The sequence below is a fragment of the Equus przewalskii genome, chromosome 28 (assembly GCF_037783145.1).
Source record: "Equus przewalskii isolate Varuska chromosome 28, EquPr2, whole genome shotgun sequence".
Lineage (NCBI taxonomy): Eukaryota > Metazoa > Chordata > Mammalia > Perissodactyla > Equidae > Equus > Equus przewalskii.
This window is the reverse complement of record NC_091858.1, coordinates 18,280,665-18,304,960: the sequence shown is the minus strand read 5'-3', so window position 1 is coordinate 18,304,960 and position 24,296 is coordinate 18,280,665. Positions and strand designations below refer to the sequence as shown.

Here is a 24,296-nt window from a genome sequence, read left to right as displayed (position 1 = left end):
CTTAATGTTCATTACCACTGAGAATTATGACATCAAACTTTGTTATTGCTATACAACAGCTAATACACAAATTATTGAAGTCACAGAATTGGAATATGTTGCTACTTTAAGTAGAATATAAAGAAATTTCACTTCAGATAAATGAAAAACCACATAAGTTAATTTATTTTATTTTATTTTTAGTATTTTGACATATATATATTTGGGAATAGAAGCATACCTTAGATATATTCAACTAATTTTTTTTGGCAGAGGGTGTGACAATTCAGCCATTCAGTCAAAAGAGGAAATGCTTCCAAATGAAAGAATCACTATTTTAAAACAGTTCTCTAATTTCTATACTCTTATGCCATAATATTCCTATAATGTGTGTTTTTTAAAAACTTGGTTCCCAGGGCTTCTTAAATGTACATATTTGATAATTATGTGTGTGACCGAAATTGTGGGTGCTTGCTTATGTTTCACAGGAGATCCGTCAATTAGAGGAGCGTGTGTACAAGGCATCAGCAGAAATTACGTTAGTGAGAGAAAAGCAAGCGCATTTGGAGGAGGAAATAAAAGGGGAAGTGAAAGTATTGAATAACATCACTAATGATCTCAGACTGAAAGATTGGGAGCATTCTCAGACATTGAAAAATATCACTTTAATTCAAGGTAAAACATCTTCTTAACCTTCCAGAAAACGACATATTAAAATGTACTGATATATGCAGAGATTTGCTATTTGAAATCCTAAAGGTTTAAAATAGTTTTTGAACAAATATTTACTACAAATATTCAAGGGAAAGAATCTTGAGATCATGTCAAGACGTGGTAAGATAACACTATCCTGGTATCCTTTGAACAGAAAGGGATAAAAAATGAAATTGCTCTTAAAGTCTAATAAGCCATTGTTCAAAATATCCCACATGTACTGCAGACAAATTTTCTGTAAGGCACAAAGTCTCTACCTGTCCATAAACCAAGTTTGTTAATTTTGTTTTTCAAAACTTCCAGATTCTTTCTTACTTCTTACCTGATTATATTTTTAAGTAAATAGTTCTTTGAACTCTTAAAAAATAACGAAGAATTTGTCAAATTCTTCGGTTCATGTTAGTAAAAAAGGTGAATTAAATCTTAGAGAATTTCTAATCAATATATACATCATATATGGTTTTACACTAGCTTTTATTACATTATATTTTTCCATATTACTGTCAACCTTCTTGTATTTTTTTTTAGTTTTTGTATCTTGTAAAGAACACATTATTTCTATTGTTATTATTATTGTGCAATCTGACCACCTCTTTTCATTGTATTATTTCTACCACCTTATTTTCTGCTGCTTTTGTCCAGTTCTTTCTTCCTTTTGCTTTCCTCTCTTGTAGACTGTTGGATTGATTGACATTTTTCTCATTGAATTCTTCTCTCCACCAAAGGCACCAAAAAAGATTTTGAAAACTTTATAGTCTATTCCCATTTTATTGATAGTTGCCCTTTAAATGTATCTTAACAAAATCTAAAGTTCATCGCTATCTTCACCTTTATCCTAAAATGTACAAGGAACTTAAAATGCTCTGTCTGATGACCCCCTTCCCTGGTTTCCTCCTATTTTTGCATTTCACTTTTATTTTATGTGGGTTTTTAAAATGAATAATTTTGTCAATATTATTTTTCTTACATTATACAGACAATATTATTTTTCTTACATTATACAGACAATATTTATTTAGATTTTCCCATGAGTTTACCATTTTTTTCCCTTCCAAATGCGTCTCAGCCATCTCTTCTGGAATTATTTTTCTTCTTCCCAAAGTCTATCTTTTGAAGGTTCGCTTAGTGAAAGCCCATTGGTGATGAGACTTCTTGATTTCATTTTTTTTCTGTATTATCCTTGATCTTTAAAACTGTCTTAGTGCACATACTTGTGTTAGGTTGACAGCTATTTTTGTTATTTCTATTAGTATTTTAAAGATATTATTCCCCTGGCTTCTGGCTTTCCTTGTTGTTTTAAAAATGACTGCTACCAAAATGCTTGTCATTCTCTTTGTCTTTAATACATGGAATTTCACTAATCTGTGTTTTTATATCTACAATTTATTCATTTGGCACTTTTTTCTTTCTATATTTGCATATTTAAGTCTATCATAAATTTGGAAATATTATCAGCTTCGATCTCTTTGAATGTTTCTTCTCCACGATTCTCTCAATCCGTTCCTCTGTAACACTAATTAAAGTCATGTTAGATCTTTTTATTCTAGGTTCCACGTCTGTTAAGCTCTATTTTGTAATTTTAATCTTTTTATTTTAGCTAGTAATAAGAAACAGAAATCCGAAAGATTTCATTTTACATAATACTAGTTTAGGAAAATTAAGAAGTCTAATATCTAAGTGTTTACAAGAAAAACATTTTTGAAACAAGTCCAAGTAGACTATATATAGTGCCTTTTTTGCTTCTAGTGTTCACAGTTTAGCAAACCATGGATATTTATAGATACTTACACATGTAATAAAAATAGTTGTTTTTAAAATGCAGGAAAATGAGAAACACAAAATTCAGGTTAATATCTCTCTCTGAAAAGAAAGTAGATGAATGAGATCGGAGAGCACCTGGAGAGATACTAATTTCTTGGGTTGCCATGTTGCAGGGGTATTCTCTTTATTATTGTGCTTTGTAGTTCACTTATATAGAAAACATTGCATGTATTCTTTAATTATTACATTAAAAATATGATAAAGAAAATTTTGAATTAATCAGCTTTCCCTCTAACAGTTAGACAACTCCACTTTGGACTTCAAATAAGTTTCCAAAACTTTGCAAATCCAAAACTAAATCCTTGATTCTTGAGCATCCCGCCCCCATCCACCCACCAAATTCATTGCTTTTCCCATCTTATCTGTCAATTACATCATTGTCCAACTAGTTACTCACTCCAAGATCTTGGAAGCTCTTTGTCTCTTTCTCTCTCTCCCTACATCCAATCTCTCTATGAGTCCTGTTAACTCTTCTTATATCCAATATTTCAAATAAAAGCCCTTCTCATCTCCTCTGCTACTGTTCTAACTCAAGCAGCTGTATTCCAGTCTGATGCGCTACATCAGCTTCCCAATTGTTCTCCCTGACTTTACCCTTAATACGTTCTCCATAATGTAGAGCAAAAGGGTGCTATCAGAAAAATACATTATTAGATATTTTCTCTCTCATGGTTAAGACACTCCAATATCTTCCCATTGAACTTGGAATAAAATCTAAAGTTCTACTTGGTCTAGAACCCATCTACTTCCCTGCCTTTGTTTTCTGATTTTCCCTCTGGCATTTCCTCTGCCTGACTTGGAAATCTGGGAGAATGAAAGTGCCATTAAGAAGTATATGGTAGTAAGGAGGAAGTGCTAGTTTCGCTTCTTGTCCATAATGTTCACGAGACTCTTTCTGTCTCTCATGAAATGTTCTTCTCTTAGATCTCCACTCCTTGGCTCCACTCAAAATTACCTTTTATAGAAATAATTTCTCCCTCTTCCATTCCTATTCTTATGCCCCATCCCTCTATATAATTATTTGCTTTAACTTCCTCATAGTACTTACGACTACATGAAATTGTTTCCTATATACATTTGCTTATTTGTTTATCATGTATCTTCTCTAATAGAATGTGAGCTCCATGTGGCTGAGTCTTGTGTCTCGTCTATCCCTTAATACTCAGCACCTATTAGCTTGGTGTATTGTAGGCGAGCAATCATATATGTGTTGAACGGATAAGTGAAGCTAGCTCCTCCTTCTTATTAAGTTAACTTTGTAATGGTAGTGTCATTCTTCCAGGTTTCCAGGATAGAAATTTTAGTTGTTTTTATTCTTTCTCCCCAGACCAGCCTTAGTTCTTATGTTCTATATTCTTTGTGGTCTTGTCACTTCTTTATATTCTTGTGTGAATTATTCTTATCACTACTCTGCCGGATTGAAATAGTCTCCCAAGCATTTCCTGCCTCAGTCTTTCAGACTCTGTCCTTTCAGACCCTTGTTAGAATGCAGCCTTCCTGAAGGGAAACCCTAGATGGCAAAAAGTTTGTCATTCCCTCCTCATTAGACCTACATTTCTCTCTTTAGCACTCAAAGTCTTCCAAAATGTGTCTCAACTACTTTCAAATACCTCATTGCCTCCCTTTTCCCTTTTTGACAGGAAATACGTCAACTGATTTTACTTTGATTCTAACATACTCAGTACTTTTTACATCCTGCCTCATGCCTTTTCCTTCACTTAAAATAATATCTTTCCTCTTCTATTTATATCTGAGTATATCTATCATTCAATGTCGATCTAACATGTGAAGACTTCTCTGGTTCCACCATAATAATACTCTTGCTGATATTTACATCTTGCTTAATATTGAACACTGAGTATTCTTTCACAAGAGAATTCTTCGTATGATAGTCTTATCTAAAAGTATCCCATACTATCTTCTAGTGAGATGTTGCCTCTTCTTAGAACAGTAAGTTTCTTAAAATTAGGGACTATTTCTTATGTCCTTTACAACATCTAGCCATAAAATAAAATGTTAATAAATATTTATTAAACTATAACCTGAGAGATATATTACATAAATTAATGAGTGCTTTATCATTTGTTGGTGGTAGGATTAGCATCATTACTTTGTGTCTCTCCTCTTTATATTAAGAATGGCTAATAATCATGAAGATAAAAAGATAACAATGTTTTAATTCATTTCTCAAGTAATTGTAGTAATTGGAGTCCAAAGGACTAAATGAAATTTTATTATTGAAATGGTGAAGTAGAGTTTGGTGGAGAGTGGGGGATAACATGATCTAAAGAAACAAAGTTGGTGAACATTCGGGGAAAGAAGTTAAGAGAAATAAAATATAATGGGCTCAGTGGTGAGAAAAGATAGCATGATATTTATTTGAGAACATTTTAAACATATTTTCTTTCCAAGATCTAAAAGTGCCAAAAATTATCTATCTATTTAATCAATTTTCATGATAAGGAAGAAGGATAAGCAATTGATAGAATTTGAATTTGGAGATTTGTGCAATTATTATTGGTATGTGAAAAAATGGATTGTGTCTTTAACAACTACGTAAAGGAAAAATTCGTCTCAGAAATAATGGAAGAGCAGATGCTAAAAATGAGGTCAATTAAGTTTGGAACAGTATAGCCTAGGATGTTAGGAAAAAGTGTTCCAGATCTGGTTTTACCCAACTAGCTTTACCACCATGGGCAATTCATTCTCTCTGACCCTCTATGAGAATATTTGACTCAGAAATCTTTAAGGCCTCTTCCAGATTAAACATATCTAAGTCAATGAGCATGAAAACTGGTAGAAAAAAAAAAGAGGCAGGTTTAAGCAGCAATAGCTTAGAAGATTTGGTAGATTTTTATGATGATCTAAATATGAGGCACGATTAAGAATGAAGTAGAAAATGGATGATCATAAAGAATGGGGCATAGAGGAGCATAGCTCTGGAAATTAAGGCAGATATTATTAGTGCTATGTTATTATCTGAGGATTTTAAATGATATAATATGCCTGGGTTTGCTTTTTGACAAAGAGATATAATTAAAAAAAATGAAAACTGACACTGAAGGAAATAGGGTAGAATAGAAAAATATGTTCAGACCAGATAAAAAAAAACTCTAGAAAAGTCCACCTGTAGGATGATGATGATGTCAGCTGTAGCAGGGGTGGAGAGGAGACCAGTCTGGGAGTCTAACATGATAGTGTTATGGTGACAGTGTTCTCAAGAAGCTAAGAGAAAAGTGGCATATGATCTGTGTACTTCCATTCCCTCCAAAAGAGCTGAAAGACGCTAAAAACATTTATTGAGATACTTCCCACATTTTGTTCTAGGCAGTAGAGGAGATGTAACAACGTATAAAAATGAAACATAATATAATAGGTGAGATTAATGTTACATGAAGAATAAAATAACAATAAAAATATATCATCTGATACACCTAGTTGGAACTCTTTAAGGAAAGGCTTTACCTGCTTTTCTTACTCGGGTTCAGATACTTGGTGTCAGTATTTTTATATGAAAATACACAGAGAGGGATCTTCAACTCAGAATTTTGTGAAATAACACAGATGGGTTTGCTATGATTGAACTAATACTCCAACATTAGAGCTGTATAAATTTACCATACATAGTCACATGCAAAATAATTGAAAGGATAGTTAGTGATTATGAAAGAGCTCCACTTCTTACCTACTAAAGAAATGGTGAAAACTCTTATTCTCAGAGGCTGAGAGCCTAGATCTAGTCTGTGTGGCCTTTGATTTTTGTCTCACACATTCTAGTTTTTCTGGAATGTCTGTGTCTTGCTTTAGAACCCTAATTACTAAATCAAAATCATTTCTTGTGCTTTTTTTTTTTTTTTTTCCAAAACACCATCCTTAAGTACTGTGGATTTGCTTCTCTTCAATTTACTCAGCAAAATTCTGGCTGCAAATTGACTCTTTCTGTCCTACTTGCCCCTCCTTCATCGCGGTGCAGAGAGCAATGAACTGCAGCTGTGTTTGTGGTCTTGAAAGTTAAACTCCCTTTGTTGGGAAGAACTACATTCTGCGTGGAATAGGAGATGCACACAGATTCCCACTGATGAAGAACCATGACATTTCTTGTGCAACACCTAAATATATGTCTCCAACATTAAGCTGTAGCTTAGGAGAATTTGCTTGCACCATGATTATGTAAAAAGAAAAATGCAACCAAAAAAGATACACACACACACAGAAACAGGAAATAAATGTTAATAGTCTCTTAAGATGATAGGATTACGAATTATATTTTTCCTAAGCTTTTATATTTCCTATAATAAGTAGAATTGCTTTTATAATGAAAATACAATAAAATATTACTGCCCAATGTTGAGTTTTAAGAGCGAGGGACAATGTGCCATCGAGAAGAGCAATGATATTTTGAAAATTGAGTAACCAGGGAAGGAAGGTTCTAACACCCGTGTTAGACCTTGAAAAAAGGAACAAATAAGGAAATGGAGAGAAGCAGGGACAAAGACTTCCAAAGAAGCAAAGAAAATGGACAGAATATACGTATTTATGAGATAATCTTTACCTATTTATGTGGCCCCCTCTTAGAATTCTTCGGGTATTCTATCTCCACACCTGATTAAAAGGTGTAAACAAAATTTGTAGACCAGTGATGCTAAATATAGTTGTGTGTTGTCCTTGGCCTATGTATGTGGCTGAATCATAGCAATTGAAAATGCCTCTTTTAAAACATTGCTATTTGATTATTCTATGGTGTATCCAGGTTTGTTTCTCCCTTTTGGAATTGAAAAGAAAATTGCTAAGCATTCTGCTTTAAATGAAAGGAATAATATTTGTCCTGTATACTCCATATAGAAAAGGGAGTACTGGCAGGATTACCTCTAAGTTCTAAAGACATACCTAGTGCCATTATTCCATAGAGGTGATCACTGGATATGTGTTTTGCTGGGCACAGAAAATTCAAGTGACTAAATAAATGTTGATCCAACTCAGTACTCAGAGGACACCTGGGAAATTGTGAGACAAAAGCAGTCAAATTTTTCCCTGCAACCTTTCCATCTTATTTTATAATATCTATATCTACCTCGAGATTCTACTTAATATTTTACTTGAAAAAGTATTTATTTACTCATTTTTACTGTCCTGCCTTTCCCCACATCTCTCCCACTTACCCAGAATTCTCTTTCTTCTCATTCTACCTATTCTTCAAAGTACCCTTCAAATCCTTCTCCCTCAGTAAAGTCTTTTCAACCTTTGCCACTCATGCTGATCTGCATCTCTCCAACGAATATCTGAGTTTGTCATTTTCACCAATATGGGTTTTGGTTGTCTACTATGTATGGTCTTCTGTTTCCCTTGAGGGTACCACACATGACTTGTAAATCTTTACTTATACATTTTCCACTCAATGTATCTATACTATGAGCATCTATCGAACTCAGTATAGTGAAATCCACCTGGTATTACACAATACTAAAGTGGGTTTGTGCCATCGTTGATTCAGTGTCTTTTCTCTGCCCCCAAGTCCTGAGAATGTAGAAAAGTGCTAGGCACACATAGACGATATTGAATATATAATTTGGTTGTCTAGTTTAGGGCTATCTCACCCACACCTGTGTAGGGCATTGCACTACTCAATAGCAGAGTGTGCCTCCATTCAGGAAGGGAAGTCTTATTCATTCTATGCTATTGCTCAACAAATAAAAGACTTTAAATTTACTTCAACAAATGATGAATCCATTTTACCTATGCTTTGAAACTATGATCAGTAAGTGTAATTTTTTTTAAAGGTCCTCCTGGGCCCCCAGGTGAAAAAGGAGATAGAGGTCCCGCTGGAGAAGTTGGTCCACGAGGCTTTCCAGGTCCAATAGGTATGGACATAGTAACTGCTTAATCATATACTACAGAATCAGGTAATATACATCCATATATGTGTCCGGGGTGGGTGGTGAAGAGCTACTTGATTTCCCCCGTGGGATGAGTGCACGCGTGTGTGTATGTTGAGATGGAAATTAAGTGTTCCAGTGGCCTAATCACTATAACGTAGTGAATGGTAAGCACTGACTCTTAATTTTTGAAGAAAGTCAAATGCTTTAGCCAGAGCCACCACATGGGGCTATTATTAAGTCTGGGGAGTGCTATCTGTGTCATTGAATATGTCTATATCTATATCACTGACTAGAAACAAGATATGGCAGACCTAGCTTTAGGTCACGTGTGAAGGAGAATATGAAAATCATCTTCACATTGAATATGTTTGCAAGTTATCTGGTTTTTAAAATGCAAAAAAAAAAAAATAATTAATATGAGTCAAAGGCAAATTGGGTTGTATTCCTTCATAGTCCTTCGCTGGAAATTAGCTGCTTAAACCTACGAAATCTGAATGTAAATGCTGACTAGAACGCAGATGACTTTTACCTTTGCTGTCAGTCACTCTCCCTATTTTACTTAGAGCAAAAGTATTTCAAATTATTTTCCTCTGTCTATGTTGCAATCTCGAAAGCAATATTTTGAAAGAAGCTAATAGAAGACAGAAAAGGAGAAAGAGCATGAACTTTCTTTCCTCTCAAGAAAACAAAGACAATAACAATAACACGATTGTCATGTTATTCTTGGCTAGAAATCAAATACCTTGCATGCTTTTTGTAAGCGGGGAATACATTGCATGGTCTAATCATAACTAGGATGGTTTGTGCTGCCAAAAACATGTCTAAATACCATGTACATCATCTTATTTTTCTGTCTTTTGATGACACAAAATGTTCTTCTTTTTGATCAATGTATTTACTAGCCCAGGTTACATTAGAAAAATAACTTTTAAAAATGAAGAGCATGAATTTGATACTTAAATGACCTTTAAAACATTGTGCTTAAAAAGCAATATATGAAGTTTACATTTAAAAAGATTTTAAAATTATTTTAAAGAAAAAACATATCTATTTTATATATCTCTATCTATCTATCTATCTATCTATTATCTATATATATATTGCGTGGGTTGTCAGTGTGCCTTTGAAAGTACTACCAGATACGATTCTTTATTCACAAAAGTCTTTCTACTTGACTAGCACTCAGGAGATCTTAACAATGGTGCGTTAATGCCGTAAGAAGGGGAAGTAACCAGTATTATATCAGCTGCCAGAGCTGCTATTGTCAAAGTCCCATCAGATCTGCCATTACAAACTGCAATTGTCAAAGCTTTATAGCTCAACCATAAAGGCAGTCTGGGCTATAACTTGCCGAACAAAGCTTCATCTTGGGAGCATCTTTTGCAGCTCTTTCTGAACTACAGATGTATGAAATAGAAAGAGGAGTTTGAAAGTTTCAGCTTCTATTAATACCATAAACAGACACCATTGCAAAGCTGGTTTGATTCTTTTAGTGAGAGCCTAGTCTGTTCCACTTGGTACTGCTCATGTACACAAGTAGGCATTATCTAGTCCCTCATAAAAGAGAGTTCGATTTCATTGTTGGGCTGATAAATTGACTCTTTTAGATTATTAGGTTACCATTTGGTTTGCTGCACTGCGGCAAAAGTATTTCAATTTCCAGGCATCTCTCCTAATGGATTCTTCCCCACTTAATGGCTTCATTCTGTTTTGCGCTCTGCCAGATTGCCTAATTGCCCCATACTTGGTACTAGAATCTGGAATTTAAGGGTATATGATGTACCGGCATGATAATTCTACTTCCTGATTTCAGCAAGTTCATTAAAACTCCACTTATACATCCAATTGAGCCCACTAAACTCAGCTTGACAAAGTCAAAGTCACGTAGACTAACAACCATGATATGAAATTTAAGTATTTATTTTAGTGGTCTTAAATAGTCAATATATTAAATATATTACAATTGTTACTCATGTACTGGGGTGGACATTATGTTAAAATGTGCTTCACTTCAGAATAATATAATAGAAATCCATTTCAGAATATCATTTCCTTGGAAACATGCCAGGGAGAATGACCTAATGCATTTTACTTGAAAAAATGTCTACTGAGCACTTTCCCGTGCATGTCTTTGCCCTACCCTGCCCCTCCTCATAGTCTATGGCCCAGAGAGGCCTCTCCTCCAGGCCTCAACAAGGACAATGCTCCCTAAAATATACGTTTAAGGAAAGAATGTTGACAGCTTCAGGCTGTTGCTCTGTGCATGAGTATTGAAAGCAGGTGGGGGTTTTTTTGTTCTCATTTTTTTCCCTCCCCAAACCCGAGTACCTAGTTGTATAGTCTGGTTGTAAGTCCTTCTATGTGAGTTGCCACCACAGCATGGCTACTGACAGATGAGTGGTGTGGTTCCATGCCTGGGGACCTGAACCAGGGCTGCCAAAGCAGAGTGTGCTGAACTTTAACCACTAGGCCATCAGGGCTGGCCCTGAAAGCAGATTTGTTTGGGAGGTAACAAACTGTGCAAAAGCATCCAAAAATGTCACTGCTAACTATACACAAAAGGCTGGTGAAAATAATTATTATATTACTACAAAGAAGGAGTACAGGGAGGAGGAAGAAGGGGTGGGGGAAAAAGAGGAGGAGAAAAAGAAGACCTAACACCAAGCATTTATGATGTGGTGGCACTATTCTAAGTGTTTTGCATTTATTAGCTCTTAATCATCACATCAAATTTATAATGTAGGTACAAATAATATGCCCATTTTACAGATGCACAGGGAAGTTAAATGGCTTGCCTAAGATCAGTCAGCAGCTGGTAAGTGGCAGAGCCACTATTTGATCCCAGATGGACATGATTTCAGAGTCCGTGCTCTTAACCAGTCCGCTAGACCACAGAAAGAAGCCTGGATGGAGAGCTGGGAACCGAGAATATGTGAATTATTATCAAACCAGCTTTATGTACATGGTTTTATCTCTCTGGTCTTCTGTTCCCGCCTCTGCAAAATGACATATTTGGACGGGATGATTTGTACGGTCCCTTGAAGCTCTCACATTCCATAGCTGGATTCTGGGTAAAATGTGCTGATTTTGCCTGTGAGTTAGAAGCAGGTGCCAGACCCTTTCCCTTTGCCACAGATAAAATTGCAGAAAATTAGCTGATTGCCAACTCAAAGGCTCAGAGAATCTGATCTCTTAGAATAAAATTCAATTGTGGTGCTTATATTTAGGAGTCATATTTGCAAACATCATTAAACAAACAAGTCACATGACCCATAGGCCATGTAGAGCTGCTTAAATTTCTCCCATAATAGAGGTCTGATGATCGAGTGACTGCAATGAAAGTATCACCTGTGCTTCCTTCATGGGTTCATTTGAATTTCATGGATTCATGGATTTTATTTATTTGAAAATATAACATAATTTCTAGTAGAATAGCTGTATTCTGAGTGTCACTGTAATGTACTCAATGAGCCATCATTGGAGAGGCTCTTTCTGATCCCCTTCTCTAAAGCAGATCCCAAGGCATTCTCTATTACATTTCTTCATTTTTCTAAAATTACGACGTCCAACATTACCTTTTTTAAAATTTATTTGCTAACTTTCTTACATCCATCTCCCCTTACTGTTTCTCCACACTGGGTGATCTGTTTGGATGAAAACCTTTGTAACTCCAGGAATGGATAGGGATGCACAACATGCAAGCATAATATATCTTTTGTTGAATTAATGGATAAATGGTAAAAATGGGAGACACCAGAGTGCAGGATGTTCTAAGGTTAAAAAAAAAAAAAAAGAGAGAGAGAATTTAGAGTTGATGTTTTTATTTATAAATTTGAGTGACAGATTTTAACAATTGTAAGTCGAAAGTTCTGACTACCTTGCTTGGATAGTGAAGAAAGATACAAATATTCATCTATAAGCCTGTCCTGAGAACTGATTTTATGTATTTTTTAGGCTGTATGCTATGAAGTCTAGCCAATATGTACTACAAAGTACTTATATATATAATCTCAATATTTTACATATGTATATATTGTACTTATATCAATATTGTGCATATGTATATATTGCACTTAGGTATATATTGTATATTTCTATATATACTATATATACACAATATATCAATATATACACAAAGTAATATATATTGAGTAAATTGAGGTGGCCTGACTTTACTAACATTTCTAAACATAACTTACCATTTTATTGCTTTAGATACCTACTTAATTTCCATTGGAATGAAAGTTTTACCCTGGGTTGAATAATATTTAACTATTTAAAATAATATACTTCTTAAACTGAACATTTCATAGAGAACAGTTAACCCAGTTTTAGGTGTCTATATAAATGAATCTCAAAAGATTTTTTAAATGAATTAAATATGCGTAAGTCCTGACTCCTGGAACTTGTAAATTAATGGTAATATATTAAAAGATTGACACTGGAAAAAGATGTATAATCAATTTTTCATAATGTGCTTCCCAAGGAGTTAACTGAAAATTGGGTTAATAGGATCTCTGTGAACTGATAATGACATCTACAGTGAGATTTTTACAATAGTTTCTCTCAAACCACTGGACTCCAGGATGAAATATTTTACTCCACAGGAAAATAACACTTTCTATTATATGCAGTTTTCATAGTCACCACAGATATTTGGGGTAAAAAAAAAAATGGCTGTTTTTATTTAAGCATGTAAAACCCTGGGTTTGCATATGTGTATAATATATACCCATAAATGAATCTCTGTATACTGTACACACAGACACACACACACAGAGTTACACTATTGTTTGGGATTACAATGGAATATGTAAAAATAAGTCCATGAGAGATAGAGTAATATATTCTAGAAATAGAACCCCTGTTTTTTAAATAAATACTCTTTGATATTTCTTATTGCTTGAGTTGTGCTTTTTCTGCGACAATTCTTAAGAACTCAATTTTCAGCTTATACATCTCAAAGTTATCATTTCAGCTACAGCAAAATCCTGCCATTTGGAGATTTCTGATTAGACTGCATGAAACTTCTAGTTAAAACCCCAAGATTTTTTTTTTCTCATGTGCTTTTATTTGTAATAAAAAATGTATTTATTGAATGTCTACAGTGTACTAATTGTACCGACATTCTATTTACTGTTTATATTATCTACCAATGGCACACATGAAGTTTTAGGAAAGATGTTTTTCCTCTATTTGGAGATTCACCTATTTCATATTCATCAATGAAACTAGATTGTTCATTATACCCTCAAGTCTATATGAAAAATGAATAATTACCACTGTGTTTTCCTCCTTTAACCATGTAGGTCCTTCAGGTCCTAAAGGTGATCGGGGAGCAGTTGGCTTTCCCGGAAGTCGAGGATACCCAGGACAACCGGGGAAGAGCGGGAGGACAGGTATTATGATAACGTATATTATCTTTATAGAATATGTAAAATAACACAGTCCACACACATTGTTTTCAACTTCCTAGATAACAAAATGATGGTCATCATAGCATGAACAGTAGCACTCATGCAATTTATTTTGTGGTCTTAAACATTTTGAAACTGATTTCTGTCCACCTGAGGAAAGTTTCTATATCCCTACAGAAAATAGTTTACTAAAAATAAAACAGGATTTATAAACCCCAAATAATCATAAATCACCATGAAAAATGGTATCTATCTTAGAAGAAAGAAAGTGGAAAGACGGGCAAAGAAAAACAAGCAAAGTATAAATATCTCTTTAACCAAAACTGACCAAACTTTGTTCAGTTACGGTTAGCAAAATAGAGATAGACCTGAAATCTTATCCTATGCAAGATAAACTGCCTGGTATTATATATAAGTACTTAATCAACATTGATTGGGCCCTTTAAAATTTACATACATGTTGATGTTATTTCTACTCCTTATGCCAGTAGCCTAAGCTTGAATTGTGAACTTTGCACAGAAATTGTAGAGGGAGACAGGCTTATTCTTTACCCTAATTTCAAAGAAAAGTATGACCAAGAGAATAGGATCCTTATCATTGAGGTGTTTTTTTAACAGATTTTTTTTAGAGCAGTTTTTAGGTTTACAGAAAAATTGCACAAAAAACGCAGAGTTCCCATATACTACCTACCCACATAGTTTCCCCTGTTACTAACATCGAGCATTTGTGTGGTGCATTTGTTATAATTGGTGAACCAATATTGATCCATTGTGATTAAAGTCCACAGTTTATATTAGGGTTCACTCTCAGTATTCTGCTTTCTATGCGTTTTGACAAATGTGTTATGACAAGTAGCCACCACTGGAGTATCATGCAGAATAGTTTCCCTGCCCTGTGAAGCAGATGCCCAGTGGTTGACCTACTCATCACCACCCTGCTCCCTCCCCAACTCCTGGCAACCACTGATCTTTTTTCTATCTCCATAGTTTTGCCTTTTCCAGAATGTCATGTACTTGGAATTGTACTGTATGTAATCTTTTTAGACTCGCTTATTCCACTTAGCAATATGCATTTAAGTTTCTCCATATTTTTTTGTGGCCTGATAGCTCATTTATTTTTAATACTCAATATATTCCAATGTATGGATACACCACAAATTGTTTATCCATTTACCTATTGAAGGACATCTTGGTGGCTTCCAAGTTTTGGCAACCACAAATCAAACTCCTATAAGCATTCATGCACACATTTTTGTGTGGACTTGAGTTTACCTAGAAGTGTCATTGCTGGATCACGTGGTAGACCTATGTTTAGTTTTATAAGAAACTGCCAGACTATCTTCCAAAGTGGCTGCACCATTTTGCATTCCCACCAGCAATGAATGAGAGTTCCTATTGCTCCACATCCTCACCAGCATCTGATGTTCATCGGTGTTTTGGATTTTAGCAATTCTAATATGTGGGTTGAGGTATTTTTGGTAGTATCAGTGTTTGTGGACTGTGTCTCCCCCAGAGACCTGAGCACCTGAACTGAATGATGTATTTATGTACCAACCATCTCTAAAACCAGCTAGCTTTAATCAGGCGTTTTTGGCAACGTGGGAAGAAGTGTGTGTTTGTTTGTTAATTTGTTTGACATTATCTACATCGCTCAGGAATTGCTGAATTTCCTGGATGGGCAGTTTGTGTTCAACAGATAAATGTATTTGAAAACCTTTAATTTGACAAAATTGTGAAGCTACTTATAGATTCCAAGATAATTCAAAATAATTCTGTGAAGTGAGAAAAGATATTTTATTTGTGTTGTTTTAGTTAAAATGGTGTCTTAGTCTACTATCTATCTCAAATAGATAGTCATTTATTATCCCTGGCAAAATTGTGGTAAGATTTTGTTTGGGACTCTTTCTGGCATGATCTATTTATAACTTCCTATTTGTATTAAATCATAAGATTAACTTTACCAATGAATATCACTATGAGCTCTGAGTAAATTAGAGTTACTAATTTGTCTTTCTATAAAGACTACACAAAAAGGGGAAAAGTGGCAGAAATTTTAGGAATGTTAAGAAAGCCTCACTATTTCTCACAAGTGTCTGTCTGTTAAGTACAACTTTCTCTCGATGTGGTCAGGGAAGAAGTTAGAAATGAACCACAGAAGAGTCGTGTAACTATAGCACAACTTAACTGATTTAACGAGAAATAACTTTCCTCATTTGTTAGGTGTCTATTTTGTCTCATACATTCTGCTTGGAGCTGGGGATATGACACAAGCTAGTTCCCCATCCTTGAAAAGTTTTCTCGCAGGAATTTCACAATGACCTCTCTTCAAAAGTATAATCAAAAAGATGATTCTGTAAAGTTTGTGTGACGTATCTAATCTGAGGTTGTTTGTTTTGGAGGATTAAATGTTTGTCAGAGGGGTTTGAACTTGAATCTCATGGTGGCACATAGTTATTCCATGTATATTATTCTTTTTGCCTTGTTGGAAAGCACAAGGATAGCATGGTCCATATTTGTATTTTCCAGGGATAGCACAGTGCATGTTTGAATCCTAGGTTTGAACCCTACCTCCCCACTTAGTTAGCCTCTCTGTGCCTTGGTTTTATTATCTGCAAAACAGGGCTGGTAAGAGGACCCACACTTTAGAATTTCTATAAAAATCAAATGAATTAATAGATGTCTTAAAGTGCTTCAAACAGTGTCTATCACACAGCAGGCTGCATATACATGTTAGTTATTAGCTACAGCCAGTGCAAGCTCTAGGTTTCTCTCTACTCCTAAACTCCTAGAATTCAGCAAGTGCCCATAGTCAAAGTACTCGGGAGAGCGCTCACTGAGTCATTCATGCAGTCAACACAGTATTATGAGGGTTCACTGTATGCTGGAGATAATAGAGCACAGGCACTGCCCTCCCAGAGCAGGAGACAGAAAAATACAGAAGCGATTAGCTATAATGTAATATGGTAAGTGATAAACATTTGTGAAGTAGGACAAAATGCTATGGGAGTAGAGAGTTGAGAGTCATTAATTCCACAGAGCAAGACAACGTGTTACAGAAGTGGTGCTAGTGCTGGCCTAAGAGATGCATAGAATTTCTCTAGGTCTGTTGTTCTCCAACTTGAGCAGGCATTAGAGTCACCTGTAGGGCCTGTTAACAGAGCATCCTAGACTCGACCCCTGGAGTTTCTGATTCAAGAGTCAGCGTTTGGTTTCCCTCAGGAATTTCCATTCATCACAAGTTTCCAGGTGATAGGGATGATTCTGATGCAGGGACCACACCTTGAGAACTACATCTTCAGGTAACGAAAAGGAGTGGAGCAAAAGAAACTCGGCAAAAATAAAACCAAAGGAAGAGGTAATAAAACCTTTAACAAAAGATATCCTTAAGGGGCTGGTCCAGTGGCACTGCAGTTAAGTTCACATGTTCCGCTTTGGCGGCCTGGGGCTCACCGGTTCAGATCCCGGGTGCGGACATGGCACATGCTGTGGTAGGCGTCCCACATATAAAGTAGATGAAGATGGGCACAGATGTTGGCTCAGGGCCAGTCTTCCTCAGCAAAAAGAGGAGGATTGGCAGCGGTTAGCTCAGGGCTAACCTTCCTCAAAAAAAAAAAAAAATATCCTTAAGATATCACTTCCTTATAAAAAGGTTCAAATTTGGTAGAAATGTGAGCAGCAGTGCCTGGTACTGCTTTAGTTGTACTGCAGACTAAAACAAGGACTAATACAGAGTGCTTCCTCTACAAGAGTCCACAGAAGCTGGTAAAATTAGAGATGAAATCCAATAATTGATAGTCTAATGACACAGCCTGGACTATCTGAGTGATATCAAAAGCTTTATCAGAGTTCAAAGCAAAAAATTAAAGAAAGAGCAGGACTATTTATTTATTTTCTCCTGCTTTCTCCCCTGCTCTCCTTTTCTTCCTGACCCCAACCCCTTCTACATGTATTAAGTACATACTATATATACAAAGTACAATGCTAGATACAGGGAAATGACGAACGAATAAGGCATAGTCCTTGGCTGATCAGATACACAAATAAGAGAAGAGAAAAGGAAGAATTCATGCTTTCTTCATGCATAGAAGATCTATGGAGTAGGGCATTTACAAGATCTGACATACTTACTTCAGAAAGCTTTGAGGATTGAATTGAAGTGTAACCTTACATATCTTCAAAATCCCTTGAGGACTCTGGATATAACCTTGTCCAATAAACTAGACTTTCTACCATGTAAATAATGTGCTTCTCTCCACTCAGACTTTTGGAGTCCATTCCAAGTCTGATTCCACAAAGGGTGAGTTATGGTCTTTCTTGGGAGTATCTAAAACTATGGACCATAAATAGTTCATTTATTTATTTGAGAAATACTTACTGAACACTTTCTCTGTGTCATTCATGCGGATATTCATAGATAGTTGAATATATGGCTATGGAGTTCAGAGGAGAGGCAAAAGCTAGAAGGACAAAGCTGAAGCTGTGATATATACATGTTCATTGGAATCAGTGATTTTAATTATATTTTGTGGGTAGACAATGAGAAAAAGATGTGAAGACAAGGGGCCTAGGATAAAGCCTTAAGTAGTTCCAGAAGTACAGGCTGAGCAGAAACAGCAAAGCAGTAGATTGAACAGAAGCAGCCAGAGTGAGGAAGAAAACCCAGAGAATGTGGTACGAAAAATCCAAAGGCAGAGGGAGTTTCAAAAGGTGGTCAAGTAAGATGACGTGTATGGAAAGCTCCTTGCTTTTGTTGTTATAAGGATGTTGCCTTTACTGAGAGCAGTTTCTGTGGGGCGGGGCAGGGTGAGGTGGGAAGCAGATTGGGGAATGCTTAGAGGTGAACTGGGGATGAGAGTTGTAATTGCTGGGAAACCTGAACCTTTGTAGAGGAAGAGAAAGAAATCAGGTTTTTGTTTGTTGTGTTTTTTTCATTTGATTTGCTTTTATTTCTGTGAAAGAGAGATTTGAATCTTGCTTACATGCTGTTGGGAAGATAAAGTAGAGGAGTGGTTGAAGATAGAGAGGAAAGAAGGGTAGAAGGATAGTGTAAGATTAAAAAGAAGGTTGAAGGTGAAGAATTCGGGAAACAAGTATTAGGCGTAGGAGGGAGATGGTCACATCTGAAACAAATAGCTGCAACCAGTATGGCTGGGATATTTATGACGTGTACGTGAAAACGACTAGTCTAATGTCTAGCTCTTGGAAGGGGCACTAAAAATGCTTAAAATCGTAATGATTTATTGAAATTACCTCCCTTTATATTTAAAGTTAGAATGTCAGTATATTACATACTATTTACTTCTTATTTTTCAATGACTTTCAGAAATACGTGTTCTTTGTCTTTGATTGAAGAGCGACATGTATGACAGGAGATGGTTTATTCCAGCTTTTCACTAAGTTCCTGGGCTCATTTTTTAGCCAAAGGTGTCTTTCTAAAGGAGGGAAATACTCCCATTCTCTAGAATGTTTTTAATGGATTCAAGTGTGAGAAAAGATTTCCAAGTGTCATCTGTGAGATAATCTCTGCATCATGGTAAAATGACATAAAATTTGTATTTGTTTATAAGAAGAAGGTAGTTTTCATTTTACCATCATTAAAAAAAAGAGTGGTGTAAGGTAAAAAGCAAATAAAAAAGAAACTAATTTTTTTTAATGATTTTTTAATTTTTTCCTTTTTCTCCCCAAAGCCCCCTGGTACATAGTTGTACATTCTTCGTTGTGGGTCCTTCTAGTTGTGGCATGTGGGACGCTGTCTCCGCATGGCTCGATGAACAGTGCCATGTCCGCACCCAGGATTCAAACCAACGAAACACTGGGCTGCCTGCAGCAGAGCACGCGAACTTAACCACTCGGCCAAGGGGCCAGCCCCCTAATTTTTTATTTATTATACAATCCTAGAGCTATCAAGACTTAAGTGGGTCATTCACTTGGTACTCTGACTTGAGCATTTCTATTCTTAAAATACCCACCACAAGTTGCAGTAATGAAAAGATTTTTCAAGAATAATATATGGTCACTTCCTTTATTCTAATTGTGAAAATAATTCTGAAATGATGAAGTTAAGCTTGCTTATTATATTACTTTCTCTGAAAAGAATTAGAACTGATCAGTGACACCCTTTTAATTCCCCTCTTTCTCAACTGTTTTTTACTATCTTAGACTTTTTCTTTTGAGAAATCAGAAACTTTGATACTATATCTCATAAAAAGATACCATCAAGAAAAAAATAGGAATGGTTTTAGGTACTCTGTGCTAAATTAATTATTTTTGCCAATTTAACATTACCTGAAATGACTGAATCATAATTAAAAAGTGAATGTAATCACGTACAATGTAATCACGTATGCAGGGCAATTAGAGGCATTCTCTTATAATACTTTGATAAGGAATGGTTGGCATTTCATGAACTCTTCAAAATAGAATTTTAATTGGAAATTATTTATACTTTTTAAGTGCTAAGTCTGAATTCTCACATTACTCATCACACATAATTTTATATTTTTTAAATCTGGTAAATTGGGGATCAAAAAATCTTCTCTAAGAGGTGAATAAGGACAAATGTTCAAAAATAAAGCACAGAAGAAGGCAAAGTAAACTGGAGAAACAAACAAACAAAAAACCCAAAATAAAGATTAAAACTTTAAAGTAAAATAAAAAATAATTGTGCCATAAAAAGTGAACTGAAAGGCCAGCCCTGGTGGCCTACTGGTTAAGTTTGGTGTCCTCCACTTCAGCAGCCCAGGTTCAGTTCCCGGACGCACACCTATTCCTTGGTGGCAGCTCATATACAAAAGAGGAAGATTGGCAACAGATGTTAGCTCGGGGTGAATCTTCCTCAGGAAAACAAAAAAAAAAAGTGAACTGAGATGAAAAGTCCTCTTATTCACTGAGAATAACATCACAGAGAGACAGTTCTAGCTAAGCTTTGGGAGATGTAAAACAAAAAATAATAGTAAGAGCTACTATCAATTATGGGAAAGGCTGCTAATTTTCAAGGCAACTCTGCAATGGAAAGTGTTATTTTTTCATTTGACAGAAGAATAAGCTTTAGCTCAGGAAGACTTATTCAGAGCCACTTACTAGTAAGTGGCAGAACAAAATAATTCAAGATGGGGATTTGTAAATTATTGTTATTATTCCAAAGCCCATGATTTTTAAACTACATCCTCTGACCTCCTGGATGGAAAGATAGACGTTCTTGATTTTGTTGGGCGGAATCAAGAACGTTAACAAAGACTTTGTTAGAGACAGACAGCACTATGATCTGTCCTATATTTATGTCAAGAAGGTTGTTACTTGCAAGGTAGATATCTGAGGACTGTTGAAAGAAGAATTGATGAGCAAAAACACCACCACTCTCAGAAGATGAAATTATTACCATTAAAATCTCTAGTAGGTACCAAAGGGCGGTCTTCTGGGTATACCTTTAACAATGGAACTGTGGGTGAAATAGCAGCCCATTAGCAAAGACTAAGGTCCTAGCAATGTTTCCATACCTATTTGAAGTCCTGATCCTCATGTAAAATGATAACATTTGGACCACACCCCTAGGGAAGTGGCTGAGGTTTCTCAAAGCCAAAAGGAACTAGCCCAGAGGCTGCGATGCCCCTCAGACCTTCCTGGCTTCCCCCAGGACTGAGGTGGGTCTTGGCACTCCCAGAAATTCATCCCAGCCGGGTCTTTGGGATGCTCCATGCTAAAGAAAGGGAAAACAAGATAGAGAAGTTGTCATGGGAATAGAGTCACAAGGAGTAGGATGAGATGGACAGCACCAGGCTCCCTGGGGGAGGAAGGAAGGCACAGTCAAAGGCTGGGGACGAAAGGATAAATCAGCACCAAACTAACTGCTAAACTGCTTACACTTCAGTTTTTCCCACTTTTAGGAAAATGGAACATTTAATCCCTTGTAAATAATGAGATAATGTGCTAAGGACCTACCCAGAACAACGCCAGGTTCATAATAGGGCTTCTAAAATGACAGCTATTTTTATTATTACCATCATCAACAGCATTATTATATTTGAATATCTGTAGATTGTGATACGTTAATATTCTAGATCACCTTGTGGTACCGTCTCCTTTAAAGCAAGCATTGTGAACTTCCCTAATTTTAAAAAGTCATTTTTTGGCTTTTCTTTTCAAGGAAATCCAGGACAAAAAGGCCAGAAGGGAGAAAAGGGGAGTGGAAGCATGCTAAGTAAGTTTATAGTTTCTTGTTTTTCGTGTGTGCCTTTGTTATAAACGAGTTGTGATAGTAGTGGTCTGGGTTTGAGGCAAATGTTGGGAGCTTCAGCATCAATCCGTAGAGATTCTGTGGAAGTCAGCCACAGTTTTCTACAAACAAAGCGTGCTAATTGGAGTAAAACAAATAGATTAAATTACACAGCTCTTTAAATCTCATTACCCATTTGTATTTTGTTTTTGTGGTGAGTACGATTTTCTAAAAATTCCACATGGAAAATTGTTCAATTTTCAAGTCCATTTCTATCTGCTGAAGGAAAATCGAGTTTATGAATAGAAACAATTACAGCCTCTTTATCTACTAACTGAGCTAACTGAAAGGTTACATGTAGGAATTTGGACAATCTAAGGACCTTCACAGACTAATTCTCTGATGGCTCGGGTTTTTGTGTTTGGTTATATTTTACCAAAAATTTGAGAAGTGGTATTCTATATCCTAGACTTTCAAAACTGCAACAGAATAGATTTCACAACAGAATTCTGTGTCGATGGAATGCCCACCTCATGTTGCAGTGTAGAGAATCTGTAAATTGGACCTTAAAAACTAAATATTAGAAGAGCTGCCTTCAATATGCCATGCCATAAGTCAACTATTGTGCGTCTAGGCCCAGTCTTCACAGATACAGTGAAAGGATTGTGAAAAGGATTGAGGAGTCCACACGTGACTTCTCAGAATGCAGGGACAACTCCTCTGGATTCCCAATAGGAGCTACAAGCGATGTGTGTGTGTCTGTGGGAATAGCTGGTACACACACACAGCAACATAATCTTTACCCATCAAGGGTCTGTTTTAGACAGGTTATGGCAAATCCTTTAAAGTACTAAAAATCTAGCAGTTTTCCATTGTAGCTATTGTTTTAAAAACTATAGTACAATTTCCCTGTCTCAGCAAAAATAATTATTTTAGCCTAATACTGTGTATGGATGTCACATTTAGACAAATTAGGGTCACCGTTGTGAATGCCATTCGTTAAAATATAATGTAACCACAGGGTGCTTTCCACCATCATTGCCTTGTTGATCTGTCTTTGCTCCTAAATTGAACAACACAGAATATTGTGTCTCCTCAAAGTGCTTTGTTTTATTCAATCATTATCAGTGTTATTACCATTGTATTAAGATAATAGAAACATTAGTATATCTTTTCTCCTTTGTATCCATTTATCCTTTCATGTGATCACTTTTGTCTGCTGTATAGTTTTTATTCCACTTCTTTCCCTTTCTTCTTGTCCCTCCATTCGTTTTCACTTGAGTTCCTTGTATAGCTCTCTTCCAGGTCTTCATGCTTTTCTTTCTCTTTATCTCTCTCTTTATCTCTCTCTTTATCTTTATCTTTGGTTCTTCTTTATCTTCTTGTCTTGCTTTCTTGAGAGTTTCTCTGAGCTTCTTAACCTTGACTCTGGTCAAACTTGGCAAATAAGGGGCTTCTTGATTTTGTAGTCTGTACTGAACACACTCACTGTCTTCTGTTACCTGAAGTTATCAAATGCTTTGAACATTTTTTTCAGATATGTTCAGAAATGTTTTCAGCTGCAGATAAGATATTTTTATGGCTATTTTGAAGTTTATGTGCATACTTTCTTTGAGAAAGTAATGGGAGGTATTTTCGTGTATTAGCCTCTAAATTACCCTAATGCTCACCCCCCATAGAAAGTATGTAATACTATAATGTCCCAAAAGAGAAAAAGAATCATCTACACAACATCTATACAGTACATTCTGCTTTCTTATTTAAGAAAGTTCTTAATATTTAAGTTCTTCTTATTTAAATAAGTTCTTCTAACTTAATTTAATATGCCAGTCGTCTGCCCATGTCATTATATATGGCTCTACCTCCTCTCTCAATGGCTGCACATTATTCCATTATATAGCTATACCATAATGTGTCATTCAACCCCCTAGCCGTGAGCACTTAATGATTTTTGTTTTCTTTTGTTTGGCTTTAATAAACAGTGCTACATTCAGCATTCTTATATACGATCTTGTGGGAACAGTTTTTGATAGAGAATTTGCTAAAAGTAGAATCAATAATCCAAAGATGATATGCATTTTACAATTTGATGGATTCTTGCAAATGGCTCCAAAAAGATACTCATGTATTCTGTACGAAAGTGCCTGATTCTCTACATCTTCAATTAATTATGATATATGAAAATTTATATTGAATTACTTTAATATGCATTTTTTTCATATTTTTCAGGCATAATTTAAACGTAATAAAAATAATCATTGATTTCCTCTCTTATAT

General features: G+C 35.6%; 1 protein-coding gene across 1 annotated transcript in view; it reads left to right on the top strand.

Moving 5' to 3' along the window:
* MSR1 (macrophage scavenger receptor 1) overlaps window positions 1–24,296 on the top strand; it is a 76,363-nt gene that overhangs the window by 23,852 nt on the left and 28,215 nt on the right. The window contains exons 5-8 of the mRNA XM_070599111.1: window positions 468–654; window positions 8,292–8,372; window positions 13,700–13,789; window positions 21,951–22,004. Of these exons, the coding sequence (XP_070455212.1) occupies window positions 468–654; window positions 8,292–8,372; window positions 13,700–13,789; window positions 21,951–22,004 (412 nt within the window). The remainder of the gene's footprint in view (window positions 1–467; window positions 655–8,291; window positions 8,373–13,699; window positions 13,790–21,950; window positions 22,005–24,296) is intronic.